General features: G+C 38.7%; 1 protein-coding gene across 1 annotated transcript; it reads left to right on the forward strand.

Moving 5' to 3' along the window:
• golt1a (golgi transport 1A) lies at positions 1-26,962 on the forward strand. Its single transcript, XM_039749195.1, has 5 exons — positions 1-103; positions 19,354-19,445; positions 19,527-19,705; positions 20,961-21,024; positions 26,649-26,962. Exons 1-5 carry the CDS (start codon positions 79-81, stop codon positions 26,688-26,690), a joined length of 402 nt encoding a protein of 133 aa, XP_039605129.1. The 5' UTR covers positions 1-78; the 3' UTR covers positions 26,691-26,962.
• The last annotated feature ends 864 nt before the right edge of the window (positions 26,963-27,826 follow it).

Consider the following 27,826-nt stretch of genomic DNA (forward strand, 5'->3'; position numbering starts at 1 on the left):
CAGGACAGAGTGCAAGAGCTGAGATTCACTGGAGGAGACATTGTGTTTGTTTCTTGACATTCTGGGAGTAAAAAAAGAATGATTACGATCACAGAATTTCAAAGTAAGTCTTTTTATAATTTTCTATTGTTGGCCGGAACATCTGCAGTTGCTTTGATTTTTAGATTTTGAAAGAGAAGGCCTGCTGTTGTGAACTGGAATACTTGAACTTCCTCCCACAGGATAAATGTCATGTTGAAAATATGGTAGCCAATAGTAAAAAGGGGTTCCTTAAGTCTGCAGGCCATCACTTCTAATACTGAGAATTCAAAGAGCTCATTTGAAGACTAAAATTTCACCTTTTAAGGTAGTATGGTCTCAGGTTGAGTCTTGCAGATTAAATTCTAAACAGTTACGGTAGTTGGCTGTCTTAACAGAATTAATCATTTTATCAGACAGTTTCTTCATTCTCTCTTCTGCACTTTCAGAAATGATTGTTAATTTAATATGAAACAGAGGATGAAGTTGGTTGATTGTGACAAAGCCAGCACTTGATCACAGTCAGCAGCTCACCTCTCCAACTCTGGGATGCCAGCTCACGTTCCAGAGGTTGCTACACCCTCCTCTCAGAGCTGAACACCACCACAGCCTACAGATAGTGAGCAGTGAAACAATAACAACAGCATTTATTTATGTAGCACATTTTCATACAAACCATGTTGCTGAAAGTGCTTTACAAGATGGAATAAAAAGGAAGATAACATATAAGACATGAACAAACAAGATTATGTAAAACTAAATTAAGTTTCTAGGCGGCACGGTGGTGCAGTGGTAGCGCTGCTGCCTCGCAGTTAGGAGACCCGGGTCCTCCCTGCGTGGAGTTTGCATGTTCTCCCCGTGTCTGCGTGGGTTTCCTCCCACAATCCAAAGACATGCAGGTTAGGTGGATTGGTGTTTCTAAATTGGCCCTAGTGTGTGCTTGATGTGTGGGTGTGTTTGTGTGTGTCCTGTGGTGGGTTGGCACCCTGCCCTGGATTGGTTCCTGCCTTGTGCCCTGTGTTGGCTGGGATTGGCTCCAGCAGACCCCCGTGACCCTGTATTCAGTTTCAGCGGGTTAGAAAATGGATGGATGGATGAAATTAAGTTTCTCCTCACAAAAAAAAATCAGTGTGGTGTGTTCCATACAGTGCTTTTATGTAAAGTTTATTTAAAGTAATACTGCAGGGAATCCCTCATCAAAAGATTTTACAATATAATACAATTGATTGTACTGTACTGTAACATGCAGTTAAATACCTTGTGGCTGGGTGCAGGCATGATAGGTCATGGATAGAATGAAAACTTGGAACACCAACCCGGGCATCTCGTTTAATTAAAGCAGTCAAACAGTAAAAAAAAATCACTATAAACAGCCACTTAGGCAAAACAAGAAAAGTATTCGGCTCTTTGCCACAGAAAATAAGATCGATTACTAGAGCTCTGTCTGCCAGGTCGCTCTGAGTACAAAAGACACCAACTTCTGGCTTCTTATATCGAACAAACTGGAATGGGTGGAGCTAAGTGCCCTTACTGGGCTGTAGGGAGACAAGGAGAAGAGATTGTTAGCAACAGCGCCCCCTCTCACACTGGCAGGTTATCATATACCTCGACTGAGCCTGTGAAGAGATCCTCCAACATGCATGTGTGACAATCTTAACTTCCATCCATCCATTATCCAACCTGCTATATCCTAACTACTCCACGCCCACCGCAGGGAGCGCACACACACACCGAGCACACAATAGGGACAATTTAGAATCGCCAATCCACCTAATGCATGTCTTTGGACTGTGGGAGGAAACCAGAGCACCCAGAGGAAACCCACGCAGACACGGAGAGAACATGCATACTCCATGCAGGGAAGACCCGGGAAGTGAACTGCAAGGCAGCAGCGCTACCCACTGCGCTACTGTGCCGCCCAATTTACACAGATAAATGTAGAGTAAAATGAACTGGAAAGTGAATCAGAAGAACATCTTCAATAATATTTAATTTAAATTAAACATCTTGGGTCAAATGAAGTAAACAAGCTGAATAGATGGACAGACTGGTCCAGGGGTGGCTTAATGCTTCTGTGAACGTCCACCTTTGCAGATACGTGGTGGGATGTGTGTGTTTCTGTTCATTTCTTTCTCTTCATCCTCTAGCACATTCTCTAGTAGGGAAATCAAGGTGTTGGCCTTTTTCACGTACAAATACCTTTAAATGTGTGAGTATGTTTGTTTTTGTGGGCACTTTCCTGTGCCTCCATGTGTGCGTTCATGTATATTTAAATAAATTATGAGCTCAGAAATTATTTGGGGGAAAATTTTGCAATGGAAAATCAAGCAGACTGAAAAAATCCCACTTAAATTAGACAATTTCTATGGCAGCTGCTGTTGCACATAAGTGAAACCATTTTTGAAGGATATTAAAAAAGTACTCGATCAAAATCGATAGGTCTGGGGCAACCAGACAAACACAGTCTTTAGAAAAGATCCAGTTTTTCTGACGTTATCTCTGTACATAGGTTTCGACAGACACACATAAAGACATCTTGTTAAAATCAAACTTTCTCGATGTTTTGAATATCATAAAGACAGAACCTGAACTTAGCTCGATAGCAAATTTTTGACCCCATCACCACATTCACTGAGTAGTAAAAATGTTTCATGAAGTGTTTCAATGAAGTTTGGATAAATCCATGCCATGACACAGGAACAGAAGTGTTTATATATAAATAAGTGTCTGTGTTAATTCCACATGTCTGCCAGCGATATTTTCATAACGAAAACGAGAACTAGAACTAAAATTATTGTTTTTCGTTTTACACGAGACCTGAAATTAAGGCAAACAGAGAAACTAAAACTAAATAAAAATTAGTGATATGTGAACAAACTAAAACAAGACCAAAAATTGAGTAAAAATGAAAAGAACAGCAAAAGCATTTTCGTTCAGTCCAGTTCAGTCATGCAGAGGGGTTGTTTGTAGGTTGCCCTGAGCATTCAGTTATGTTGCTCTGTTCACTATGCGGTGATCTTTTAACTTGGCTTACTATAGTCACGTGGCGCAACTTCCGTAAAGGACCATTGTTTGTTTGTTGAGCACATTTGGTTCATCGGGAGTTTTGCACAGATGTTTGCGGGTAGAAAGCGAGAAAGTAACGTGTGCAAATACTTTAATTACACCTCAGATGATAATAAAAGCAAATGCAGTGTGTGAGAAGAAAAGAAAGAGTCTCGGAGTTTCAGTGCAGGACCAGCTGGATCAGTACTTATTGGAAGTCCAGCTCTTCTCTGGCACCAAGACTGACAGAAATCGTCAACATACAGTTTGTTGGCACCAGTGGCTGAGGACCTTGTTTGGGCTCCTCCATCACATGCGCTTATCGAGCAAATATTTTCACTGTGTGGCTATCTGTGCTACAGACATCATTGCAACATGAATAGATCTCTCGATTTGCGTACTTGTTTGAAGCTTAACAGCAACGTGCTTGCACAGACTGGTTTCTTGGGTTGAAACATTTGATCCTGCTGACTATACTCATTAGGCCATTTAATCTGTTTGATCATTGATAGTCAAGCTGTGTTTAACAGCATTATGAACTGTGAGAGTATTTTGTTGACTGAAACATAATTGCACTGAAATATGTGTAGGCCGGCATTTGTGGTCTTGCAACAGAAAACAAAAACTAAAATTGTACTAATATTATGTAAAAAGGCCAGAACTAAATAAAATAAAAACTAAAATTTTAAACTCAGAACTAAATAAAAATTGTTGACTCCACTGAAAACTAGAACGAAATAAAAATAAAATGTAGTTTTATAAAATAAAATGAAAACTAAAACTACAATTAATATCAGAACTGAAATATCACTGGTGTCTGCCCATCATTTACTATCTGAATAAAGTTCTCCAATAAAAAAAAAAATCACTGGACTAATTTCCTGTGTACAGAAGATATTTTTTTAAGCTGTGTGAGTTGAGTTGTGGCCATCTAGTGGTTCGATGCCGATTATGCTGACAGTGTCGGTAGTCGCAGCCCTAAAGACATGTCTGAGACTGAACACCCTTTCACAGTCCTCAGTCTCACCAGTTAGAATCAACAAAGAGCAAAGGGGACTGGTAGAAAATGCCAGAAGTGAGTTCTTTTGTAGTAAGCTTTTCTGCTAAGAAAACATAGCAATGTGCATGTTTGTGTGTCTTCACACTCCAATCTTCCATTGCAAAGTGAAGGTGAGACATAAAATATCATTGACTTCACTGGTGTGCTGCAGCTTACCTGAGTTACCCACAGTAGCAGCACAAAATATGAAGATCCGGAAGTGGGATGCACCTTTAGAAAGCAATATTTCTTGTTTTCTCTAAAAAACGCCCAAAACTCTTTTTTAATGAGTTTTATGATTGTAAAACCTCATGCAACACTAATTTTAATACAAATTTTTGCAAATCTGTATGAGAAAACTATGTATCCTATCACAACCTATGGAGCTAAAAGAGCATTGATTTTGAATTTTCCAGCTTTTTAATTAAAAGTGGACACTTTTAAACTCTAAGACATTATTCTTGTATAGGAAAATTATATTTTCCAACCAAAAATTATATTATTTTATGCTATTTACCCTGTGAGTTTTGTAGTGGTGACCAAAAAAAAATTGAAACTTTTGTTTTGATGGAGAATAGAGATAAGGAAAGAGTTTTTGATGAATCACTTTATGGTGACCAATGCTAGTCCACAGAAAAAGTATTGAAAAGCCTCCACAAAAAAAGTATCTCAAGCTACTTGCCTCAAACATTATCTACATGTCAACTGTCCAGTCGTATGCTCACAATATGCAAAATGAGTTGGTCATAATTGCTATCTCATACTGTAGGATCACAAGGAGTCCTCCCAGAAAGCCCTGGATCTTCCCCTGGGTCTCTTTCTACCAGATAAACTCTCCACATTGTGGTATCTGGGAGGTGTCCACTTCAACTGGCTCCTCTCGATGAGGAGAGTCAGCAGCTGTACTCCGAGCCTCTTTAAGGGAGAGCTCAGCCGCCCAGAGGCGTAGCTAGGGTATTCAGCTCCCGGGGACAACTGAAGATTTTGCACTTCCTCCTGTTTGCCGAAATGCAATGGGGAAGGGAAAGAAAATTTTAAAAAATGTATTTAAAATAATAGCATTTTAAGAAAAAAATTTCATATAAGTCTCCGAAAATGATAACGCCGCCTCATGTTCTTTAAAATCTAAATCATTAGTTTTTGTAAGAAAAAATTTGTTTTCCGCATTTAAAAATGATTTTAAAGAAAGTATATAACAAATTATAGCAAAATAATTATATATTTTTAAAAATTGCATTACTTACAATTTATTCGTACGAAAATATGATGTGGAAACGTCTAGACTTTTGCAGTCATCTCCTAGAATACTTTACCACAGCCCAATCAATTTTCTATCAAACGCATAAACACAAATCACTTGGCACACAGAAATGGTGTTTGCAACAACTTAGACAATGATACACTAATGCCTCATGTCAGTCACGCGACCTGTTTAATAACATGACAAATGTTTCTGGGTGGGAGTCAACCATGTTAGAGTACTGGAGGAGATAAATTATTGTCTGTTGGGTATATAGAACTAATATGTGCTTCGAAATCAGAAAGAGACAAAAAACAGAGGAAAAAGATATCCTCATACTGATAGAGTGATGGACTGAGTATGCAAATGTTTTTTATTTACTTTTTAGTGCATTTAAGAATGGAAAACATTTCATTCTAAAATTTCATACTATCAATTTGGCGCCCCCTGGATGCTGTGCCCCCCCCAGCTACGCCACTGCAGCCACCGTGTGGAGAAAACTCATTTTGGCCCCTTGTATCTGTGGTTGTTATTCTCACTCATTACTCAAAGCTTATGAACACAGGTGAGCATAAAGACATGGATTGTCTAGTAAATCAAGAGCTTCACCTTCTGCCTCGAATCCTTCTACACCACTCAGATCAGTATGGAGACCGCATAACTATGCTCTCCACCACTATGCTTCTGTTGAGCTCATCATTCAGGAAGGAATCCACACTTCCACAACTGCATGGAGTCTCCTCACCAGTGCCCTGACATAAGCTTTCCCGAGAGTTTGAACACAACATCTAGTCCTCCTTTTTAAAAAATACACTCTGCCACTCCAGGTGCACTGCTTTCGACTTCCACGCAACACTGAAAAGCAGTGTCAGCCATGACAGCCCAACAATTTCGAGAGCCTTCAGCATTTCTAGGCAGATCTCATCCTGCCTCAGGGCCTTGCCACGTACAGTCTTACAGTGCTGGGCATGAACAGGAAGCAAAATTCACATAGGGTTGAGGTTTTGAATTGAAGATCATTCATTTTTTACGAGCCCTGTCTTTAATACCAAGTGTTTTTTTACTTGATCTCCATTTGCCATTTAAACATGAGATTCAAATTTTTTCTCAGCCATGACTACAAAACACACAAAGTAAATAACATTCAAAAAATAATTAAAAATAAGCTTTGTGACAGACAGAAGTCTGTTATCTTTAAAATTGTAATTTTTTAATTCTCTTGTTAAAATCCTTCTTGCAGATACTTTTTTATTCTCACTAAGTTAGCAATGAAGTGTGCATGTAGTATTTTATAATGAGCGCTGACATAAAAAAACTAGTACTTGTTCAGCCTTTTTCATTTGCTTTTCAAATTATTTATTGCTTTAAGTGAACCCACCTGACTGTTAGGCTGATGCTGAATGCCTCCAAAACAGCAGACTTGGAGCTCTCTGTCCAGGTTTCTTCATATCTGTAACTTTCACTTATTCCCATAACAGTTTAACTGCAGACAACACACTTTAAGAGCTCAGACACATTTGGTAATTTTCAACACTTTATGCCTCATAGGATGACAACTCTTACATTTTTTATGCTCAAGTTTTATTTATTCGCAAACTTTATAACATGCTGGGTAGACCTCACCTGGAGTATTGTGTGCAGTTTAGGTCTCCAGGCTTCAAAAAGGACATAACAGTGCTAGAAAAAGTCCCAAGATGAGCGACTAGGCTGACATCATATTTTTAACTTATTATTGGCATTAGCCATGGTGACTTAGAACAATTGAGATATGATTGGTTCCTTTTCTTTTCCAATTGGAGCACAGTCAGATGAAGTAGCTTGCTAATGGTCACACAGTGGTGTCAGAAGTGGGATTTGAATCCACAACATCAGGATTTGAAGTCTAAAGTCTTAACCACTTTGCCACACTCTCTATCTTTTTCTTCCAGCATGACTATGATGTGATTGGAGCACAGTAATATAAACTAGAGGAGTTAATAGTATTATTCAGAAGAAAGGACCATAGTTTTGTAATCATAGCAATCATGTTTTCTTACCAGAAACAACTGTTCATACATTTCACCATATACTAATGAGCATACATTGCAAATACTTTCAAATTGCAAAAAACATCAAGACACTACTTGGAACATCTGTTCCCATTGTGTGACTTTGCTGTGATCCCTGCAGAAACTCAAGAGGAGACCATTAGGAAATTACCAAGGTGTTTTATCTCTGAAGAAAAATCAGAGCAAAAGAGAAAAAAAAAGTCTCAATTTCATTTCTTTCTGATCTCATTGTTGTTTAGGAGAAGCCAGATGGTTATTAAGGAGATCTCTTTTTTGATTTTTTCATTCCTACTAATTTCTTTGCTATTGTATTGCCATATATGGATATCCTAAAATGCCTGTCTGATCAACACTACAACAGTTTAAAGGTCAGCATCATGGGCTTCCTTGTTGTCCAAGATTATGGATTCAGACCAAACCTATAGTGCAATTGTGTGTGATTTAGTGTGCCAAGCTTTTGATCGTTTTTGTTATGAATGCATGACTGCTATTTAGGTTAGTATTTTCGTTTATAGTAATTCTAGTATCAAATCGTTCTGACTATGTTTCATCCCTTGATCCCATATTGTCAAGATTTGATATGATTTTAGGCCCTCTAACGCCACCAGTGTTTATTTCCATTGTTAGATCTGCTTCCATTGTTGCCACGGATGTGGCCTCTGAGGTTGGGATCTGGGTGTAATTGACACAACAGGATAAAATGATATGAGTGTGAATCCTTAACACTAGAATTACCAGAGCCTACGAAAAAACTCGTAATTCCGTCCCACCTTAAATCGCTTCTTAAAATCGTTCACAGCTCTCCACCAGCGTCTTTTGTCATCTAAATGTGCTGATAAAAGAAAAGCTGCAAGCACCCGGCTATTCCATCCCTCCACCGATTTAGAACGTGCACAAACTTCTCCCAGCTCATGCCTTGATTGATTATCTGGGAGTGAAATGGAGTTTTAGAGTGGAAAGAATAGATCATTATTTGGAATACACGCGTTCCGTTTCTACAGTAATCTGTGTAAACACATTTTTTAAAACAGAAACGTTTTTCATATTGTAGTAGTAAATGACAAAATGTAAGCATAAACTATATAATGTATGAAGCCTGAAGTCCAAATATCAAACACTTCCACAAAAGGTACACATATAATAGAACAAATATGCTTTTATTCAAAAATATAACTGCAGAAAAAAGCCACCTTAGCATGCCATATTGACACATACTTACTACAGTTACCACGGTGGCATAATGGTATCGGCCACTGACTAGTATCCAAAACGTCATGAGTTCGATCCAACATGGTTCAATTTTGAGAAGTAAACTGCTCTTATTCTTACTATTTTAGAATAAAAACACGCATTTGATTTCAGTGTGCAACAGCCAGTAACTTATGATACTTGTAATGGTTAGTTTTTTTTTTTTATTCACTTTTCATTCTCAGTCTCAGTCGTGTTCAGGATCCTTCCCTACCCCCCATCTGAGAATGCTGTTTTCACATAAAGATGCGCTGTAGCTCTGCAGCGTACTTGTGACTGCATTCTCGTACCAATACTTGCGAACTGAAGTGCCTGGGTGCACTTTTCGTGGCATTACACGTCTATTTTTTTGAGCATGCCCGTGTCGCTCAAACACAGGAACATATGTTGGTGTACAAGAATAAAAAACAAGTGCACTTTTATTCTAGACTATAAGTGAAGAAAAAATAAAGCAAGTTACAGTAGGCGGTTGATACGACAGCTTGCGTGGTGCAAGGCTAAGAACTGCTGATTTCCGATCCGTGCTATATAAAATCATCACATTCAAATATTAACAATTTCCACACACCCTTCCTACATTCACGACATGTGTACTTGTTGCAGTGTACACATCTCTCTGTGCTATGGTTCCTACACTCAATGAGCACCTGACATTGTACTTTCTTCCCTATATAAATAACATTCGAGTATAGCCGTCTCCAAATAAATCACATTTGAGTTATAGCGCATCTTTATGTGAAAACAGCATTGTCAGATATGGTGGGGGGGATCGTGAAGAGAATGAGACTGAGAGAATGGAACTGAATAAAAAAAAGACTGAAATCAAATGTATGTTTTATTCTAAAATAGTTATGTACATGTAATATTATTTGAAAATGAACAGCGTCAGATCGGGTTTGAATATACGCCCGATCTGACGCTGTTCGTTTTCAAATCATATTGCATGTACTGTGCGTTGAAACTGCTGCACTGAATAAGCTGACGCCTTCTGTAACAGAGTCAGCGTGTATTCAAACCCGATCTGACGCTGTTTGTTTTCAAATAATATTGCATTAGTGTGATGATGTTTTTACATATATTGTCTCTTTCATTCATCTTGCGGTTTGTAATCAGTGACCGCGTGTTTTTTCCCCGATCTTGCCAGTTCGCACATGTTGCTGTATGGTGCTGTTTCTTTTGTACTCCAGGACATGCAGAGGACAGAATAGTACAGAGCAGTAAGTTCAGCGCTATATGCAATCAGACAGACAAACAGGCAGAGAAGGCACTAGATATATAAATAAACAGGGAAGGCACTGTATAATAGATATATAAAAACAGCTAAGGGGATAGATATATAGATAGGTAGGAAGGAAAGGCACTATATGATAGGCAGACAGGGAAGCTCCTATATAATAATAAAATTACTGTTATTACTATGTAGATAGACAGGGAGTTCAGCGTCGCAGCGTGTATTCAAACCCGATCTGACGCTGTTCGCTTTCAAATAATATTGCATGTACTTAACTATTTTAGAATAAAACATACATTTGATTTCAGTCTTTTTTTATTCAGTTCCATTCTCTCAGTCGCGTTCACGATCCAACCCCCCCAATCTGACAATGCTGTTTTCACATAAAGATGCGCTATAACTCAAATGTGATTTATTTGGAGACGCGCTATACTCGAATGTTATTTATATAGGGAAGAAAGTACAATGTCAGGTGCTCATTCAGTGTAATAGGAACCATAGCACAGAGAGATGTGTACACTGCAACAAGTACACATGTCGTGAATGTAGGAAGGGTGTGTGGAAATTGTTAATATTTGAATGTGATGATTTTATATAGCACGGATCGAAATCAGCAGTTCTTAGCATTGCACCACGCAAGCTGTCGTATCAACCGCCTACTGTAACTTGCTTTATTTTTTCTTCACTTATAGTCTAGAATAAAAGTGCACTTGTTTTTTATTCTTGTACACCAACATATGTTCCTGTGTTTGAGCGACACGGGCATGCTCAAAAAAATAGACGTGTAATGCCACGAAAAGTGCACGCAGGCACTTCAGTTCACAAGCATTGGTACGAGAATGCAGTCACAAGTACGCTGCAGAGCTACAGCGCATCTTTATGTGAAAACAGCATTCTCAGATGGGGGGGTAGAGAAGGATCCTGAACACGACTGAGACTGAGAATGAAAAGTGAATAAAAAAAACTAACCTTTACAAGTATCATAAATTACTGGCTGTTACACACTGAAATCAAATGCGTGTTTTATTCTAAAATAGTAAGAATAAGAGCAGTTTACTTCTCAAAACTGAACCATGTGGGATCGAACTCATGACCTTTTGGATACTAGTCAGTGGCTGATACCATTATGCTACCGTGGTAGCTGTAGTAAGTATGTGTCAATATGGCATGCTAAGGTGGCTTTTTTCTGCAGTTATATTTTTGAATAAAAGCATACTTGTTCTATTATATGTGTACCTTTTGTGGAAGTGTTTGATATTTGGACTTCAGGCTTCATACATTATATAGTTTATGCTTACATTTTGTCATTTACTACTACAATATGAAAAACGTTTCTGTTTTAAAAATGTGTTTACACGGATTACTGTAGAAACGGAACACACGTGAAATGCGTGTATTCCAAATAATGATCTATTATTTCCACTCTAAAACTCCACTTCACTCCCAGATAATCAATCAAGGCATGAGCTGGGAGAAGTTTGTGCACGTTCTAAGTCGGTGGGGGGATGGAATAGCCGGCTGCTTGCAGCTTTTTTATCAGCACATTTAGATGACAAAAGACGCTGGTGGAGAGCTGTGAACGATTTTAAGAAGCGATTTAAGGTGGGACGGAATTACGAGTTTTTTCGTAGGCTCTGGTAATTCTAGTGTTAACTGATTTGCAAATACCAAGTACTTTTGGTTTTGACCATCTTGTTCACTTGACCACGATTATTATCTCATGTAATGGACTTTGGTTTCATTTTGATTTATATCTTTTTTTCGTTTGTTTTGGATTTCTTGTTTTTGCTCAAAAGTTTATCTGCCATTTCGCTGACTGAACACTTACTCCCTCAAACTGTCACTTTCTATCTCTCTGCCTTTTAAATGATCTCCTCTCTTCCTGGATATCAAACTAACTGTTCTTTTGTTATCATCTAGGCATAGAATTAACTGTAAGAACAACCTTCTTGAGGGTTACTTAAATTCTTTTTCACATTTGCTTTGTAGTTTCTTGCTAACCACTCAAATGTTTTGTATGAAGATTGTATTTTTTATTTTGGCATTGTTTTGAATAGAGGAAACAATTAAATTTAGAGTGACAATAATATCCGCCACCAATATTCCTGGCAGCCCTCAAGTTTCCAGCCACAGTTTACTCAGAACTGAGTTTAAGCTGCCACCCAGCATGCAAAGACAGCCTGTCGCTGTACGAGACACTTCTGGCTAGACACCACCCAATGTGCAAAGACTGCTGGTCACAGTGCGCAGCCACCACCCAGGTCACCACACCCGGCACAAAAAGGCTGACCTCTCACAATCGGCCTTTGCGTTGAACACTGTTACATTTTCCTCCCCTTCAGATTACGGTATATTTGGCAGGTCTTTAAAAAAAAATCATTCATATTTATAATTGGTTAAGCTGCTTACTCACGGATACATTATGAGTTGGAGGCTCACATTGAACTCACAATGTTGTGGTTTGAAATCTAATGCCTTAGCTACCAGGCATTACGACTCTATCATCATCCTTGAGACTCAGTCATATACTGGACGTTGTTCCTCTAAAGGAGGAGGTGAATATGTTTACTACACTTCCAGTTTCATGTGGTAAAGAAGGTATTGGTCTCAGTTATGCATGTTTAACTGCACATGTTGTGACACTAGAGGGCCCTGTAGTTCCTCTAAACCCCACAGACATATGTCCAGATATCAGGTAAAAGTACCAGAAATAATTTTAATTTCTTCTTTTCTCAATTGTGCCACAGTGCACCGCAATCACCATCATAAACCAATAAATAAACAATAATAATAATAATAATAATACAATAAATCCTCCTCTCATCTCAGCAGCTCTGTCACTCTACCTCCAAACTCCGGCTCAGTTTCCAACAGTCCTTTAAATAGTCCTTGACCCGGAAGTGCTACTGTCCTTCTATCCAGCTTTTCTTTGCACCCCAGAGCACAGCATAGTACAGAGCACCAAAGTGCACGGTTCACAGTCCTTTCCTCTCACTCTCTCTCTCTTCTTTCTCTTGCTTTCTTCCACTTCCACTCCTCCTTCAAGTTCCTCACGACTCTGGCTCTCAGAGTAGTGGCCACTGGCTCATTTTATAAGACACCCAAAAGTGCCACAGTCCCCAGCTGGGTTGAGTTTCCATGCTCCGTGGCACTTCAGCACCCCTGGGGGGCTGCCTTCTAGCGCTCCGGGGGAGGTAATGGTCTGGATATGCTCTGTCCCCTGGACCTTTCATTATAGGGGTGTCCCAGCCAGGCAAGGGCCACCACACGTGCTTAATTTAACTAATCTGCAGCCACATGTTGCACTTCATGGTTTTGTATGCTTAGAGCATGTTGTCAACCAGCTGTCTTCCATGTAATTTCTTCCAGCTCCACTAGCAGATCTTCAAACCACTTGTCATTGATGACTCGTTTGGTTTGTGGATCAACAAAAATGCCTTCCTTAATCTTGGCATCAGTTATACATGGAAACATCTGTCTGTCTGCTTTCACTACATTTTTTATCAGTCCAAATTTTATCTTAAGAGAAGGCAAAAATATCTTTGTTGGGCCCTGGATACAAATCCGTATGGAGTGGCCAGTTCTTTTTAATATCATGAGACTCATCAGCATGGCTGTCATATTTGCAAATGAAACAACAAAACTTATGACACCCGACTTGCATTCCTGGCGGTAGTGTCACTGCTTGTAGATCCACAGATGATCCAGTAGTAATTGTTCTGTTTTATAAGAATACAGTCAATCCTCAGCTTTTGTGGGAGTTCCTAGAAAATGACACAAAAGCTGAATACATGATTATTAACACATTTACCCTATGGGGAAACAATCGGATAGGTTCCTGTATTCTTAAAAATTGCGCTTCTTTAATGGCACTTTATGGTTCTTTACTATGTTATCTGGTTCCTTGTAGCTCCATTGCTTGACCAAGCACCATTTCATTCTGGAATGAGTTATTTGCATGTGAAGTTAGTTCTTTGTGCTTTAAATAACTTTCTAATATGTAGAAAAAGACAAAAATCTTCTGCGGTGGCCTGGCGCCCCTGCCCAGGGTTTTTGTCCTGCCTTACACGTAGTGTTGGCTGGGATTGGCTCCAGCAGACGCCCGTGACCCTGTAGTTAGGATATAGCGGGGTTGGATAATGGATGGATGGAAGACTACAATCTTTAATGGATGGTGGGCTGCAGGACACTAACAGATTAAGAAAACCTGGACTCGACCTGTGTTAGTGAACATATTCAGCAAGAGTCTTGTTGAAATCATGAACTATTTTATACACTCTTAACACTAGAATCCCTGAAGCCTATGAAAAAATTTGTAATCCCGGCCCACCTTAAATCCCTTCGACATCTTTTGTTTTGTAAATGTGTCGATCAGAACAAGCAGCAAGCAGCCTGCTGTCCCATCTCACGCCTTGACGGAGCTCAACTCTGGCAAAAAGTTCTCCCAGCTCAAGCTGTTGCTACGGTCCTGCCTTTGTCCAGTCTGATAGCGGTCACGGGACGTATCTTTGATTGCTGGTACAACAATTAGTTCTGTGCAGGTATCAGCCAGAGCACCCACTGTGGTCATTGCTGCTCCTGTGAAAAGAATGGAGATAAATGCCATCAACTCAGAGGGAGAAGCAAGTTCATTGTACCACGTGAACGTCACTGAGAGAATGAAACTGAATGATAAAAAAACAAGCGCTAACTTTTACAAGTAGCCAAAATTTACAGCAGATGTTACTGACTCAAATCAAATGTATGTTTTTATTATATTATAGTAATAATAATAGCTCACTCCTAAAAATGCAGAGTGCCCGGTCTCAAATCTGGGACCTTTGGGTTATAAGGCAGCAATTCTTACTTCTACACCATTCAAGAACATGTATAAATTCCCTGATGGTTGAAATTTGAGCTTGGGTTTTTAACTCATTACCAGCAATATGTAAATCAAATGCTTTTTTTTTTCTTTGGTTATATTCTTGAGTAAAAGCGCACATGTTTATTTGATATTAGGACTAAAGTCTTCACACATTATACACTTCACATCATTATTAGTATAACAAGGAAAAAGTTTCTGCTTTAGGTATGTAAATCAAATGCTTTTTTTTTTCTTTGGTTATATTCTTGAATAAAAGTGCACGTGTTTATTTGATATTTGGACTAAAGTCTTCACATATTATACACATCACATCATTATTAGTATAACATGGAAAAGGTTTCTGCTTTAGGTATGTGTTCAGTATTTCTTACCTCGCGTTTTCTGTCATCCTACACTTACCCAGATCTTTGTAGACACAGAACACACATAAAATGCATGTATTCCAAATAACGATATACTGTATTATTTACCCTACTCAACTCCATGCACCTCACAAGCAGATTAGGACCCTTGGCTTGAGCTGGGAGAACTTTTTACCTGAGTTGAAATATATCCAGAATCCATCAGGCTGCTTGCAGTTTGTGCTGATCGACACAATTAGAAAACAAAAGATGTCGATGGAGAGGTGTGAAGGGATTTAAGGTTGCCCAAGTTTTTTTTTTGTAGGCTTTAGGGATTGTAGTGTTAAAATACTGGATCTTTAAAGGCATTTTATGGTTCTTTACTGGGTTGTGTGGTTCATTCTAGGAAGGGTTCTTTGTATATAAAGTCAGTTCTTTGTGCTTTGAAAAACTTTCCAATGTGTGAAAAAAAGGTGAAATCTTTAATGTATGGTAGGCTACCAAGAAGGATGCTTACAGATGAAGAAAACCTGAACTTAGCCTGTGTTATTGTATGCAGTGACAGTCCTTTTAAAGTCAGGAGTCCAATGGTATTTAACATATCTGTTATCATCTGTTCATTATGTTATCTGTTACAGATCTAAACAAATAAATGTTTTTTTTCTGGAAACTTAATGTCGATGGTTCATTTGGGAACCAAAAATGGTTCCCCTATGGCATGGCTCTGAAAAACCAATGTGGCACCTTTACTTTTCAGAGTGTGCGACCACTAAAAATTGTAACCTTTCTATAGAGATTGCTCAGAAACTGTTTTTTAACAAAACACTATTTTAATAAAATGCATTTTTCATAATACATTAACCATGAAATAACTCATTAAATGCAGTACAATACAATTGGTAACATCCATCCATCCATTTTCCAACCCGCTGAATCCGAACACAGGGTCACGGGGGTCTGCTGGAGCCAATCCCAGCCAACACAGGGCACAAGGCAGGAACCAATCCTGGGCAGGGTGTGCCAACCCACCGCAGCATTTAGTAACATGCAAAAGCCATTTTGTCTTGCTAGTCATTTACTGGAATTCTGTGACCTTTTGTGATAACATCTCAATTTAATTAAATAAATAAACCTTTAGTTGCTGCTCTCAGAAGATGCTGAGACTGACATCACCTCTGACACTCTATCCTTCATGGCTGGCGGATGGCACTGGAGATTGTAAAGGATGCACTGGCTTGACATAATCCATCAGTGATGTCTGCTTCATGCGCCCCTCAGGATCATTAAATATCTCGGCAAATGGAAGGATAGGAAAGTCAAGTTGATGTTTATTCTAGAGGTTGCAATTGATGATGGGATTGGTAGCCTTGAAGTCTCTAGACAGCTGGTCAATTAGTTAACACCCAACTCGTGGCTGACAGCGGCAGTCGACATTCTGGCATGAAGTTTATCTAACACCTTTGTTCTCGCTCTAAGCCACATTACTAACTTTACCCACTTGGGCTTCAAGCCTGAAGGACTTGCACTACACTTTGAAGGCATAATTGCAACATAAAAGTTGATACTTTAATCAAAACTATGAAAACATGCAATGAATGCTCTTTACTCTACAACAGTAGGATGAACAAGGCCAGTGAACTGCCTAGTAGCACACTAGCTGCTCCCCAAACTTGCACACATCGCGTCTCTCATTTTTTCTCTACTGCATCTAGCCATGAATCCTGGGAATGTGTGCAACTGCCAATGTGAAATCAGATAAGGGGTTACAAATAAAATTGTGTGAATCCTCAAAGTCGTGAAAGTTAAATGTGAATGTTGAGCAATATACAGTATGAGAGGAAATCACAAACGTAGATGATTGCAATAAAACAGTACTTTTATGGTCATTATTGTGATCAGTAGGCCAAAATCCAATCAGATGTACACAAAAGTTTCCAGGAAGCAGAATTGTCATCATCCAGAGTCATGTATGTACAGTCTGGCATCGAATATATGAAGGAAAGAAGTGGACCGAAGTCATGAAATCTGATTTCTGCAAAAAAAGAGCCTCTGAATTAGAGTTTTGGATTGGATCCTTGCAACAAAAGGTGAAGCTGTCATAGTCCTCCATGGTCTGAGCTCCGTAGCCCAAGTATTTATGATTTAAATCCTTCCTTCCTCTTGAGGAATCTCACTCAGCTCTTATCTGTCCAGTTTTCTGCTTTGTTTCTTCCTCAAGGCCAAAGCCTACAGTTGATCAAACAAACAAATATTTGCAGTATTTCTCACAAAGGTTACAACATAGTATGCATTTTTCAGAATTTTAAGCATAGAGTTGTGCAAGTTGTATAATTAAATGACATGTTCAGTTAGCAATAAGAATGGAATTTTGATTAGGAAACTGGTGACTGACTGCTGGTACAAACCTACTCCAGGTGGGGTGGCACTAAACCATGAGTGAGTCTACAAAACCACTGACCATCAAAGACAAAACCTTTTTGGCTCTAGTAGTCTGTGGTATGTGGAACTTTCCATCTGCATGACTGTAGACAGCAGCAGGCATTTCTTCATACTGGAGTTTTTGCCATTTTCCTTCCCTGACTCTGTTAAGTGTGACATTTCAAACCTCACTGATAAAAATTTACAACTGATTTTAGTTTTACATGCTCCAGAATCCTGTGTCCACATCCCATCCCAGACAGTATTTAAGAGAACTTTGCATGTTCTCTTGGTGTTTGGGTGGGTACCCTTTATAATCACAAAGTAATGTATATTTATTTGTGCCACTGACAGTATGCGTGTGACCACAGACCCTTCATTCTGGGTTGGTTCCTGCTCTAAGGCTATTGCTGCCAACAAAAGTTGCAGTTTTCTGAAATCCACAATTGCAATGAGCGTGTATGATAAATGAAGTATGAAAATTTACAATGCATTTTTATGTATTCTTATTATATTCCTATGGTATATTAGTGTGCTGCAGTGATTGGAGCTGATGCTTCACAAATTTAGTGACCAGGGTTCAATCCATTATCTGAAAAAATGATAAAACACATTTAGAAAATAGGCCAAATATTTGAAGAGTACTTATGGCACTGGAAGATTGCTTGTGTCCTTTCCCAATTAATAACCTGCCAATCCCCAACTTTAAAGGCAGCTGGCTGCATCTTTCTTGACGGCCCTTTAGGTTCCTAGGTTTTCTGTTGAATTCCATCTGTTTTTAAAATTTGCCCTATACAGTATGTAATTCCAGGCCCAGTCACTGCCTTTGTGGCACTGCCACATTCACTCCATGTCCACAATGAATTTGTCTTGGTACTTTGGCCTGAATTCAGATTTAATCCACATGCAGTAGACTGAGTGGCAATACCAAACTGTGTCCTGTGGGGTGAGTGTGTGTGTGTGTCATGGAATGGACTGACATGCCAGCAAGGGGGGCTTTCATCCTGGCATGTAGTGGTGCCAGGATAGGTGACAATTCATCTTGAGAATGTAATCACGCTGAACAGATATAGCATGTTAAAAAATAGTTGGATGGTTTTATTTTAAATTGCATTCTACTGACCATAAAAGGTGTTTTGTACGATTAAACTTTGTTAGTTTTGTTTACTCTATCCTGTGTGTAGATCCCATCGTCGAACTGTGAGTTGTCATTTCACCTTTCTCAGCATTGCCAAGTGGGCCCACGTTCTGCACCTGTTGTGGTGTTTGTACTGCTTGTTCTGCACATGCATGTGATATCTGCTATAGTGATTGTACTGCCTATTCTGCCTGGTGCTGAGTGCGTAATTATTATACCATATTCAGCATTTAATTAAAATTTGATTAAAATATATTGCATTTTATGACTACAGCATCCTTTATAGTGCTCAAAAGATGAACGCATATTTTTCTGGCTGTATTTTTTTCTGTGTGCTGTTCTTTAGTTAACTCCAGAAAGGCTTTTGAGTAATAATTTTATATTGGAAATTCGTACTGACAGAAATTCAAATGCCTGCCTTAAGATTTGATCTGCGTGGGATGAAATCTTCAATGAAAAGAGTCTGGGCAATTTGATTTATTTCCTAAATGCTCCTGAATTTTTTTTAAAAAGTTTTTGTTTTGGCTCTAGTATCATATTGGCATAATAGATTAGGGATAGAAACTTTTATTTTAGACACCATTTGAGAAAGGGGGAGTAGATTTTACCGAATGGCTCCAATGTATGAGCCTTGAGGTTTGTCATCTCATAGGACCACAGTAATAATAAAGGATCACAGGACGGTCAGGTAAAATGGGTCAATTCTCTCTGTTTATTTTTAAGAGGTTGGTGTTGGAATCTCATCTTTTGGCATCTTTTTTATCCTGTTTGGTGTGCTGCTCTATTTCGACAGTGTTCTCCTGGCCTTTGGAAATGTAAGTTTTCACATCAGAGTAAAACTTTGCCTGAATTTAAGTCTCATCATATTTCATGTCGCTTTCATTTTCTCTTGCCAGATCCTCTTCCTCTCAGGCCTGGCAGTAATCATTGGCTTGCGGCGCACACTGTACTTCTTCTTCCAGCGCACAAAACTGAAAGGCTCTGCATTTTTCCTTGGGGGAGTGCTCATGGTGCTACTGCGATGGCCGGTCACAGGGATGATGCTTGAGTCGTATGGATTTGTGGTCCTATTCAAGTGAGCCAGGGGAAGGGGAAGGGAAAGGGATGCTGGTAATACTACTTTGAAGATAGTATGACATGATATTCATTTAGTCACCTGACATCCAAGGCTTAAATGCCCCACAGTGCACCAGAATGGAGTTCCATTACTGAAAATGAAACTACAAAATTACATTATCCTTTCAGTCAAGAGTGGCTTCCGTCTAGCAACTCTACCATAGACATCTGAATGATGCTGCTGAGGCGGTTGTCCTTTCATCAGATTCACCCATGTCAGCAGAGAACCTGTGAAACTCTGTTAGAGTGACCACTAGGTTCTTGGTCCCCTCCCTGACCAAGGTCCTTCTTCCCTGGTTACTCAGTTTAGCCCAACAGCCAACTCTAGGAAGAGTTTGGATCTTCAATTTCACAATCACTGAGGCCACTGAGCTGCTGGGAATACTCAAAGCTTAGCCCCTTGCCCTGATCTACACCTCACCATAATATGATTGCTGAGGTCCACAGAATTCCTTGGAACTCTTGTCTTGGTTTTTGTCCTGACGTACAGTGTGAATTGTGGGACCTTCTACTCCAACACAGGCGGGCGCCTTTCTTAATCAAATTCAGTTTGCCACAGGTGGACTCCAATCAAATTGTAGACACATCACAAAGAGAATTAAAGTAAATAGGATGCACTTGACCACAATTTGGAACACCAAAAGGTCTACATATTTCTATGAATGACAGATTTTGGTTTATTGATTTTTTAATAATTTTGCAAACCTTTCTGAAAACATGTTGATGGGCAACTATGGCATAATTATCCATTAAACAAAATAAAGTTTGCAGAAAGTGAAAGTATTTAAATATCCCCTGAACTTCTTGACCTTTGTCCACCAAGGAGACTTTGCCTTTGCTTCTTCTGATATTGCATTGATACTGGAAGAGGCACGTGGGCCTTGTAATCTAAATTTCTGGTAACTCCTGAGCCACTCGAGGGGAGAAAAGTCATGATTTCCTAAAGTCAAATATTTGATTATTCTTTAATCATGAGATTATTGGATTTACAAAGTGCTTTATCGTGGTATGGACTGCCTGTAAGATGTTCTTTTTTTCACATTAACTAATTCATTAAGGCTGCTTCTTCAGGACGGGGCTAATTTGCCTAATCATTTACCCAGAGACAAGATAAAGCAGTCAGTTCATTCTGCACCTGAAGCCATACGGCTTTTCTGACCCTTCAGCATTTCAACTGTCTTATCTGATTTTCTTTTTTTCCCCCCAACTTACAGAACCTTCTTTCCAGTGGCTTTTGGATTCCTTGGTTCACTGGGCAATATTCCATTTTTAACATCGGTAAGAAAATCACGAGAATGTTTCCAAGTGGTTTTTTGTAAACAGCCAACTTTCCAAGAAGAGTCTGCCACATGAAAGAGTTTTTTCATTTAAAAAAATATGCAGTATAATTACCTTTATAATAAAATAAACAGAGGAACTGCTTTCCAAACAGAGCACTAGGGTTTTTTTGGCTAAAACAAGACAATCCCATGTTTTTGTTTGCTTTGATAAATAGGCACTTAGCTAAACTAACCATAATGGATGCCAGAGGCACATTAAAAAGGTTAAGAGATCATAGATATGTCTGTAAATGATCCTCAGACATTGGATAAACAGCCACACACTAGCAGGAGATCTCAGACACTTTGCTTAACGCTTCAATAAGGAGGAGGTTTGCACCCGAGCTTTAGATGATACAGAATTTAACGCAAAAGTTTGGAATACTTTATATGGCAGCCACAGCGCAGGGGCAAAGTCAGACAGACGCAAATAAACAACGGATGAGAAACTGCAGACGCCACTCGATGGGCTGAGACGCATTAATGTAACTCTCTGAAAAGTTGGAAAAATAAGATATAACAAGAGAATGACAAATTGTGGGAAGACACATAAAAGTGAACGACAGATTAGCAAAAGATATATTTCAGCATCAATAAAATGCCCTACACAGGAGAACATAAGAGGTCCGTCTGGTTGTAGATTATTTTTAAAGCTGTAGGTTTAGTTAAGTTCTGTGGGGAAAGCTTTTTCACGTCCATAAGCAGTCATAAAAGTTTCAACCCAAAGCAGGGCAATCAGTTGTGCACAGCAAAAGCTAAGTTCCCACGCTTCAACTTGAACAACATCCTAGACGTGAGTAAACATTAACCGCGGGTATGAGGAGAAAAAGTGGTAAACAGCACCGGAATGTCACCCGTGTGTCATCAAAAAGTAGCCAAATATCAAAGAATTTAAAATGAAACCTTAACCCGCAAAATTGTAATGTAATTCCCTCTATTTTCCCCAAGATTTCTATATTTTTATCTTATATCTAAATATCACTAAACATGTTAACATTCAAAACATAATTATCTCTTCTGTTAGTGATTTCATTAGAGATCATTTGTCTGTTACTTGTGATGTGTTGATTTCCTCGGCGATGAATATGCAGCATCAAAGTGTAAAGGAATAAAGACAAGGACGGTGATAAAGATTCGGGGCACTCATCGCCAAATGCCGTATACTGAAAGAAAATAACAAAAACGAGTTTAGTTGTAAGTGAAAACATCTTTCCAGACACGGCTTCCAGTGTAGATTGAAGTCAAGGTGGTGGTGGAACCAATTAAGAGGAAGTTAAAGTGAAAGGGGCGGGTTTGAGGGACCGGAACCCGGAAGTGATGTTACATGTCTTCCTGTTGCCTGTTGTCAGGCCTGCCACAGAGAAAGTAGGAGACACATTAGGCAACAGTGCCAACCCTTGACTTGGGGTGATATTACCATCAGGCCATCATTGAAGTTGTCCCCCAAACGCATGTGTGGGACAAAAGTCACATCTTTACAAATCTAAAAGGTATTTTAAGCAGTATGACGACCATCCACAAGGCCAAACATATTACACTAGCTGATGCAGAGAATCCTTTATGGGATGCATACATAACATTGTTTTTATTTGATGTGCCATACTGGAATAACCTAAGGCAGTGGCTCTCAAACTCAGTCTGTGGCTCTCAAACTATTTTACATTTCACTCATTACGTAATTAAGAGACTGGTCTGTATATTACTGCCAGGTTCATGGATGACACTTTATACTTCCCAAATTTGAATCTTGCATGTGTACAGTAATCCCTCCTCGATTGCAGGGGTTGCGTTCCAGAACCCCCCGTGATAGATGTAAATCTGCGAAGTAGAAACCATATGTTTGTATGGTTATTTTTATATATTTTAAGCCCATATAAACTCTCCCACACTGTTAACATTATTAGAGCCCTCTAGACATGAAATAACACCCTTTAGTCAAAAGTTTAAACTGTGCTCCATGACAAGACAAGAGATGACAGTACTTTCTCACAATTAAAAGAATGCAAACATATCTTCTCTTCAAAGGAGCGCCGTCAGGAGCAGAGAATGTCAGAGAGAGAGCGCTCGCTAAGAAAAGCAAGCAATCAAAAAATCAATACGTGCTTTTAAGTATGCAGAAGCACCGCGATAAAGCGGCATTTTGTAGAGGAGCGTCCGTATCCTCTAGGCAAACAGACTCTGTGCAAACAGCCCCTCTGCTCACACCCCCTCCGTCAGGCGCAGAGAATGTCAGAGAGGGTGAGAGACCGAGAAAAGCAAACAATGAAGCACCGCGCGGGAAGCATATCGTATATCATTGAGGAGTTTTAGTTAATATATAATACATGCTCTGATTGGGTAGCTTCTAAGCCATCCGCCAATAGCGTCCCTTGTATGAAATCAACTGGGCAAACAAACTGAGGAAGCATGTTCCATAAATTAAAAGACCCATTGTCCGTAGAAATCCGTGAACCAGCGAAAAATCTGTGATATATATTTAGATATGCTTACATTTAAAATCCGCGATAGAGTGAAGCCGCGAAAGTCGAAGCGTGATATAGCGAGGGATTACTGTATTTCCAAGCAACGTACACCATAAAGCTATGCGACATGCAGAAACAAAATTATTTTGTAGGTAGTAATAAACACACATCAGAAACGCCAGTTTTGGCCAGCTGTGTGCAGAATGACGATTTTAAAGCTGATGCAGATGTATGTGTTTAGGACTTTAATACTGAATTCAGTTTTATGCTCCATTTCTGCATGCAAGCATAAGTGCCTTTTCCTCCATCTCCATCTCTCAGCAAATTTTATATTTGTTTAGTATTTAATTATCATCACCAGTTTGTAGCACATGGCCAACAATATCTTACTTGGTCTACAACAACCTTAAGAGAAAACGTAAATGTTCTTGATGCAGAAAAACAAAGAAACTAATTCTCAATAAAGACAGAGCATTTTCTCAAAATAGTGTGCATAATAACAACAACAACATTTATTTATATAGCACAATTTTCATACAAATGATGTAGCTTTACATGATGAAGAAAGAGAAAAAAGACAAAATAAATAAGAAAATAGAAACAGGGAACACTAATTAGTATAGAATAAAAGTAAGGTCCGATGGCCAGGGAGGAGAGCAAAAAAACTCCAGACGGCTGGAGAAAACAATAAAATCTGCAGGGGTTCTGAGGCCACGAGACCACCCAGCCTCCTCTAGGCATTCTACCTAACATAAATGACCTCAATCAGTCCTCATTGTATTCAGGCTTCACATGGAAAATCTTGATGACGACGGTCATGTGGACTTCTGCCCTTTAATCCATCAATGTAGGTATAAGGTGGTATTTTATGCTTATATACTGTATGTTTTTTTTTAATTTAATAAGAAGGTATGTAAGCATACAAGTATATACACAACAAGCAGTTAGACACACAGTAAAAGTGACATACTGTATATACAAAGAAGCACATAAACCCAAAAGCTATTTATCCTTTTTCTCGTTCTGTTGTGTTTATAGCCTGTCCAGCACTACAGCACTCTTTTAACAGATAGCAAGATGTGCAGCAACCAGTTATTAGAAATTACAATTAAGAAATTATAAAAACTAAATTTAGTAATTTGTAATACAAAGGATCATCTATTAACATATGCAACATGGAAATAATTTAGTCTTTTTTTATTTTCATCATCCCCATCATAATTTTCACTTTGTTTGTCCCAATGTTCTTGTTATTTAATCCATTATTTACTAATCAGCAAATTAGTGGGCCTGATGCAGTAGTAGCTTAGTCTTTCAGCATTCAGTGTCATCTGCCCTGTGTCTGCTCTGCTCATTGTTAATATGGTTGTGAGGAATGGAGTTTACCTCAAAAAAAAACCAACTCAAACAACCTCTCAATATATGTGATATTTTATACCTACTCCACTTTATAATAGTCCATTTTTGGACAGTCTAATTGTAATTTTTGACAGCAATTTAGTCACTCTTATGGATCACAATACATGTAAGAGAGACATATAAAGTATGTCTATAGAAGTAGACTATTCTACAAGTATTTGAGGAGATGAAAGACCTCTAAATGTCTCATCCTTCCTATACCTTTCAATTAAGATTCATTTATTATGTCCTTCCCCTACCCCTTTCCCTTCTCTTAAAAGTTTTTTAAGTCCTTTCCCTATTCCTTTTCCTTATCTTAAAAGTCTACTTAAATGGCCATAATCTTAAAGTAAATATTAACCCAACATTTTTTAGAACTTATATTAGATGCTTATGAAAAATCATTTGCTTTAGTTCTTTTTCAAAACTGGTAAAGCAGTATTTTTTACCTGCTTTATTTGCAATCTGCCTTACCACCAGCAGGGAGCAAGTGAACATTTTTAGCATCTATTATATATTTATTACAGATTTGTTATGTTTTTATATAAATGGCATACATTTTAGTGGATAAAGACATTTTAATTGCAACATTTTTAGATGAGTGAGCCAGTGCTTGCCCTTTTGAGCATTCTCCTCAAACCTAACTCTACAATTAAAAGGGAACAAACTACACAAAAAAGTGTTACCAGAAAAACAACAGAGAATAGTTAAACATTTAAAGCTATAGCACACATTTAACTATTTCTGAATGTCTTATAAATGAAAAGAAGACATTAAGAAGGCTAAGAGAGTGTCAGGTTATATAGCGCCTTGATGTGTGGAGTACAAGTCCAAGGATGTTCTGCTCAACCTTTATAACTCACTGGTGAGGCCTCATCTGGAGTACTGTGTGCAGTTTTGGTCTCCAGGCTACAAAAAGGACATCGCAGCGTTAGACAAAGTCCAGAGATGAGCGACTAGGCTGATTTCAGGGTTACAGGGGATGAATTATGAGGAAAGATTAAAAGAGCTGAGCCTATACAGTTTAAGCAAAAGAAGATTAAGAGGTGACATGATTGAAGTGTTTTAAATTATGAAGGGAATTAGTACAGTGGATCGAGACTGTTATTTTAAACTGAGTTCATCAAGAACACGGGGACACAGTTGGAAACTTGTTAAGGGTAAATTTCACACAGAAAGGAGGAAGTTTTTGTACACATAGAACCACAGACACACGGAATAGTAGTTACCAAGTAGTGTGGTAGACAGTAGGATCCTCAAAACTCAACTTATTATTTTAGAAGAATTAAGTGGATAGGAATGGCAAGCTTCGTTGGGCTGAATGGTCTGCTCTCATCCAGATTTTTCTAATGTTCTAATGAAAAAAAATCACACTGCAGTGCTTGAATTTTCTGAATACAGAAGAAGAGAAGAAAAAACAAAGACCAGTCTATTAATGGAGACAAATTATAGGTAAAATAACTCCCTGAGTGTGAAACTCTTTGGAACAAAAACACATGTAGTCCTCAGGACTGAGTTTGAGATTACTTACTGTTTGCCTATCATTTGCATTCATGTATTTCAATATTCACCTGTGTAGTTTCACACACTTCCTCTAAATAACCCCTGGGTACTCCACTTGTATATATGCTGACCTACAGCAGAAGTGTAAGGGTAACGCTAAGCATGTCACTATATGGAAGTACTTGGGCCATCTGCTTCACTGTTGATCTTTATTTTGCAGCTCTTCAACAAGCTATCAGGAAGTAGCACCTCCTTGGTGTGAATTGGACCAGCTGCAAAATCAATGGTCAACATGTCAGTGGAAGAAGAGACAAGCAAGTCAACATGGACATTGAGTGCTCCTGTCTTCTGCCTTGGAGACAGAAAAAGAACCATGTCATCATCATTTATTTTTTTCTTGAATATGCACAGCAGTGGATTTGTTTTAGACAAAGACCTACCAGGTAGCTTTTTGTGTTACTGACTAAATAATGAAATGTTTACAATGTGCACATATTGTTGACTGTATTTTACAAATAAATGTATTTATAGGTTTATGTCTATAGATTTTATTCAGAGACAGACTGATATTGCCACATCTTAGATGGAGATAGATGCTATATAACCTCTTTCTTATTTTTGACGACTCTTATGGTGTTCTTGACCCCTTTTCTTTTCTATTTTATTCTTCTTGCATAGCATGTTGACAAAGTGGTTAGCACACCCTCCTCACATCTCCAGGTTGCTGGGCTTGATTCCTGGCTTGGCTCCTCTCTTAGTAGTGTCTATTGTTCCCGGTGTCCACAATGTTTTTTCTGCATGTTCTCTAGTATAACTGAAGGTGGCTGTGTAAAGATAGTGATTCCTACGATAAACTGGACCCCCTCTTTTCATTTTGCTCTGCCCCTCATTATCCTGGAACTGACTTAAATGGGACAGATGAAATGAATTGTTCACAAATGAGTAATAATTCTGTGTTTTCATGGTGTGAAGATTCCCTGTGATGAACTGGCACCCTCACAAGGATTGGCTCCTGTCTTAGAACAAGCCCTCTGAAACCACTCATTGGAATACATGTTTAGGAAATAAATGACTTCCTAAATTTTTATATATACCAAATCAGGGTACCTATAGGAACCATGTATGAAGAACAGCAAATTTTTTTAAAATTTTTTTTAATACTTTGTTAATCTCCAAGAGGAAATTGCCTTTTTGCATGACATTTAGGGGTCAGAGTGCAAGGTCAGCTATTGTACAGCACCTGTGGAGCAATTTTCAGGTTAAGGGCCATGCTCAAGAGTAGAATCCTTTCTGAGAATTATGGGATTTGAACTGGTAACCAGATAACGGCAGAGATCCTTAGCCACAGAGCCACCACACTGCCTAATAACCACAACTCCGCCTAATGAAAAAGCACCC

The sequence above is a fragment of the Polypterus senegalus genome, chromosome 3, assembly GCF_016835505.1.
Source record: "Polypterus senegalus isolate Bchr_013 chromosome 3, ASM1683550v1, whole genome shotgun sequence".
NCBI classification, from domain to species: domain Eukaryota; kingdom Metazoa; phylum Chordata; class Cladistia; order Polypteriformes; family Polypteridae; genus Polypterus; species Polypterus senegalus.

What these genes read in the sequence shown, in the direction of transcription:
- golt1a (XM_039749195.1), top strand. Translation starts at nt 79, where the DNA reads ATGATTACGATCACAGAATTTCAAA. An exon ending in TTCTCCTGGCCTTTGGAAAT is followed by an intron (nt 19,446 to 19,526) that starts GTAAGTTTTCAC and finishes TTCTCTTGCCAG; the next exon opens with ATCCTCTTCCTCTCAGGCCT. An exon ending in ATATTCCATTTTTAACATCG is followed by an intron (nt 21,025 to 26,648) that starts GTAAGAAAATCA and finishes TTTATTTTGCAG; the next exon opens with CTCTTCAACAAGCTATCAGG.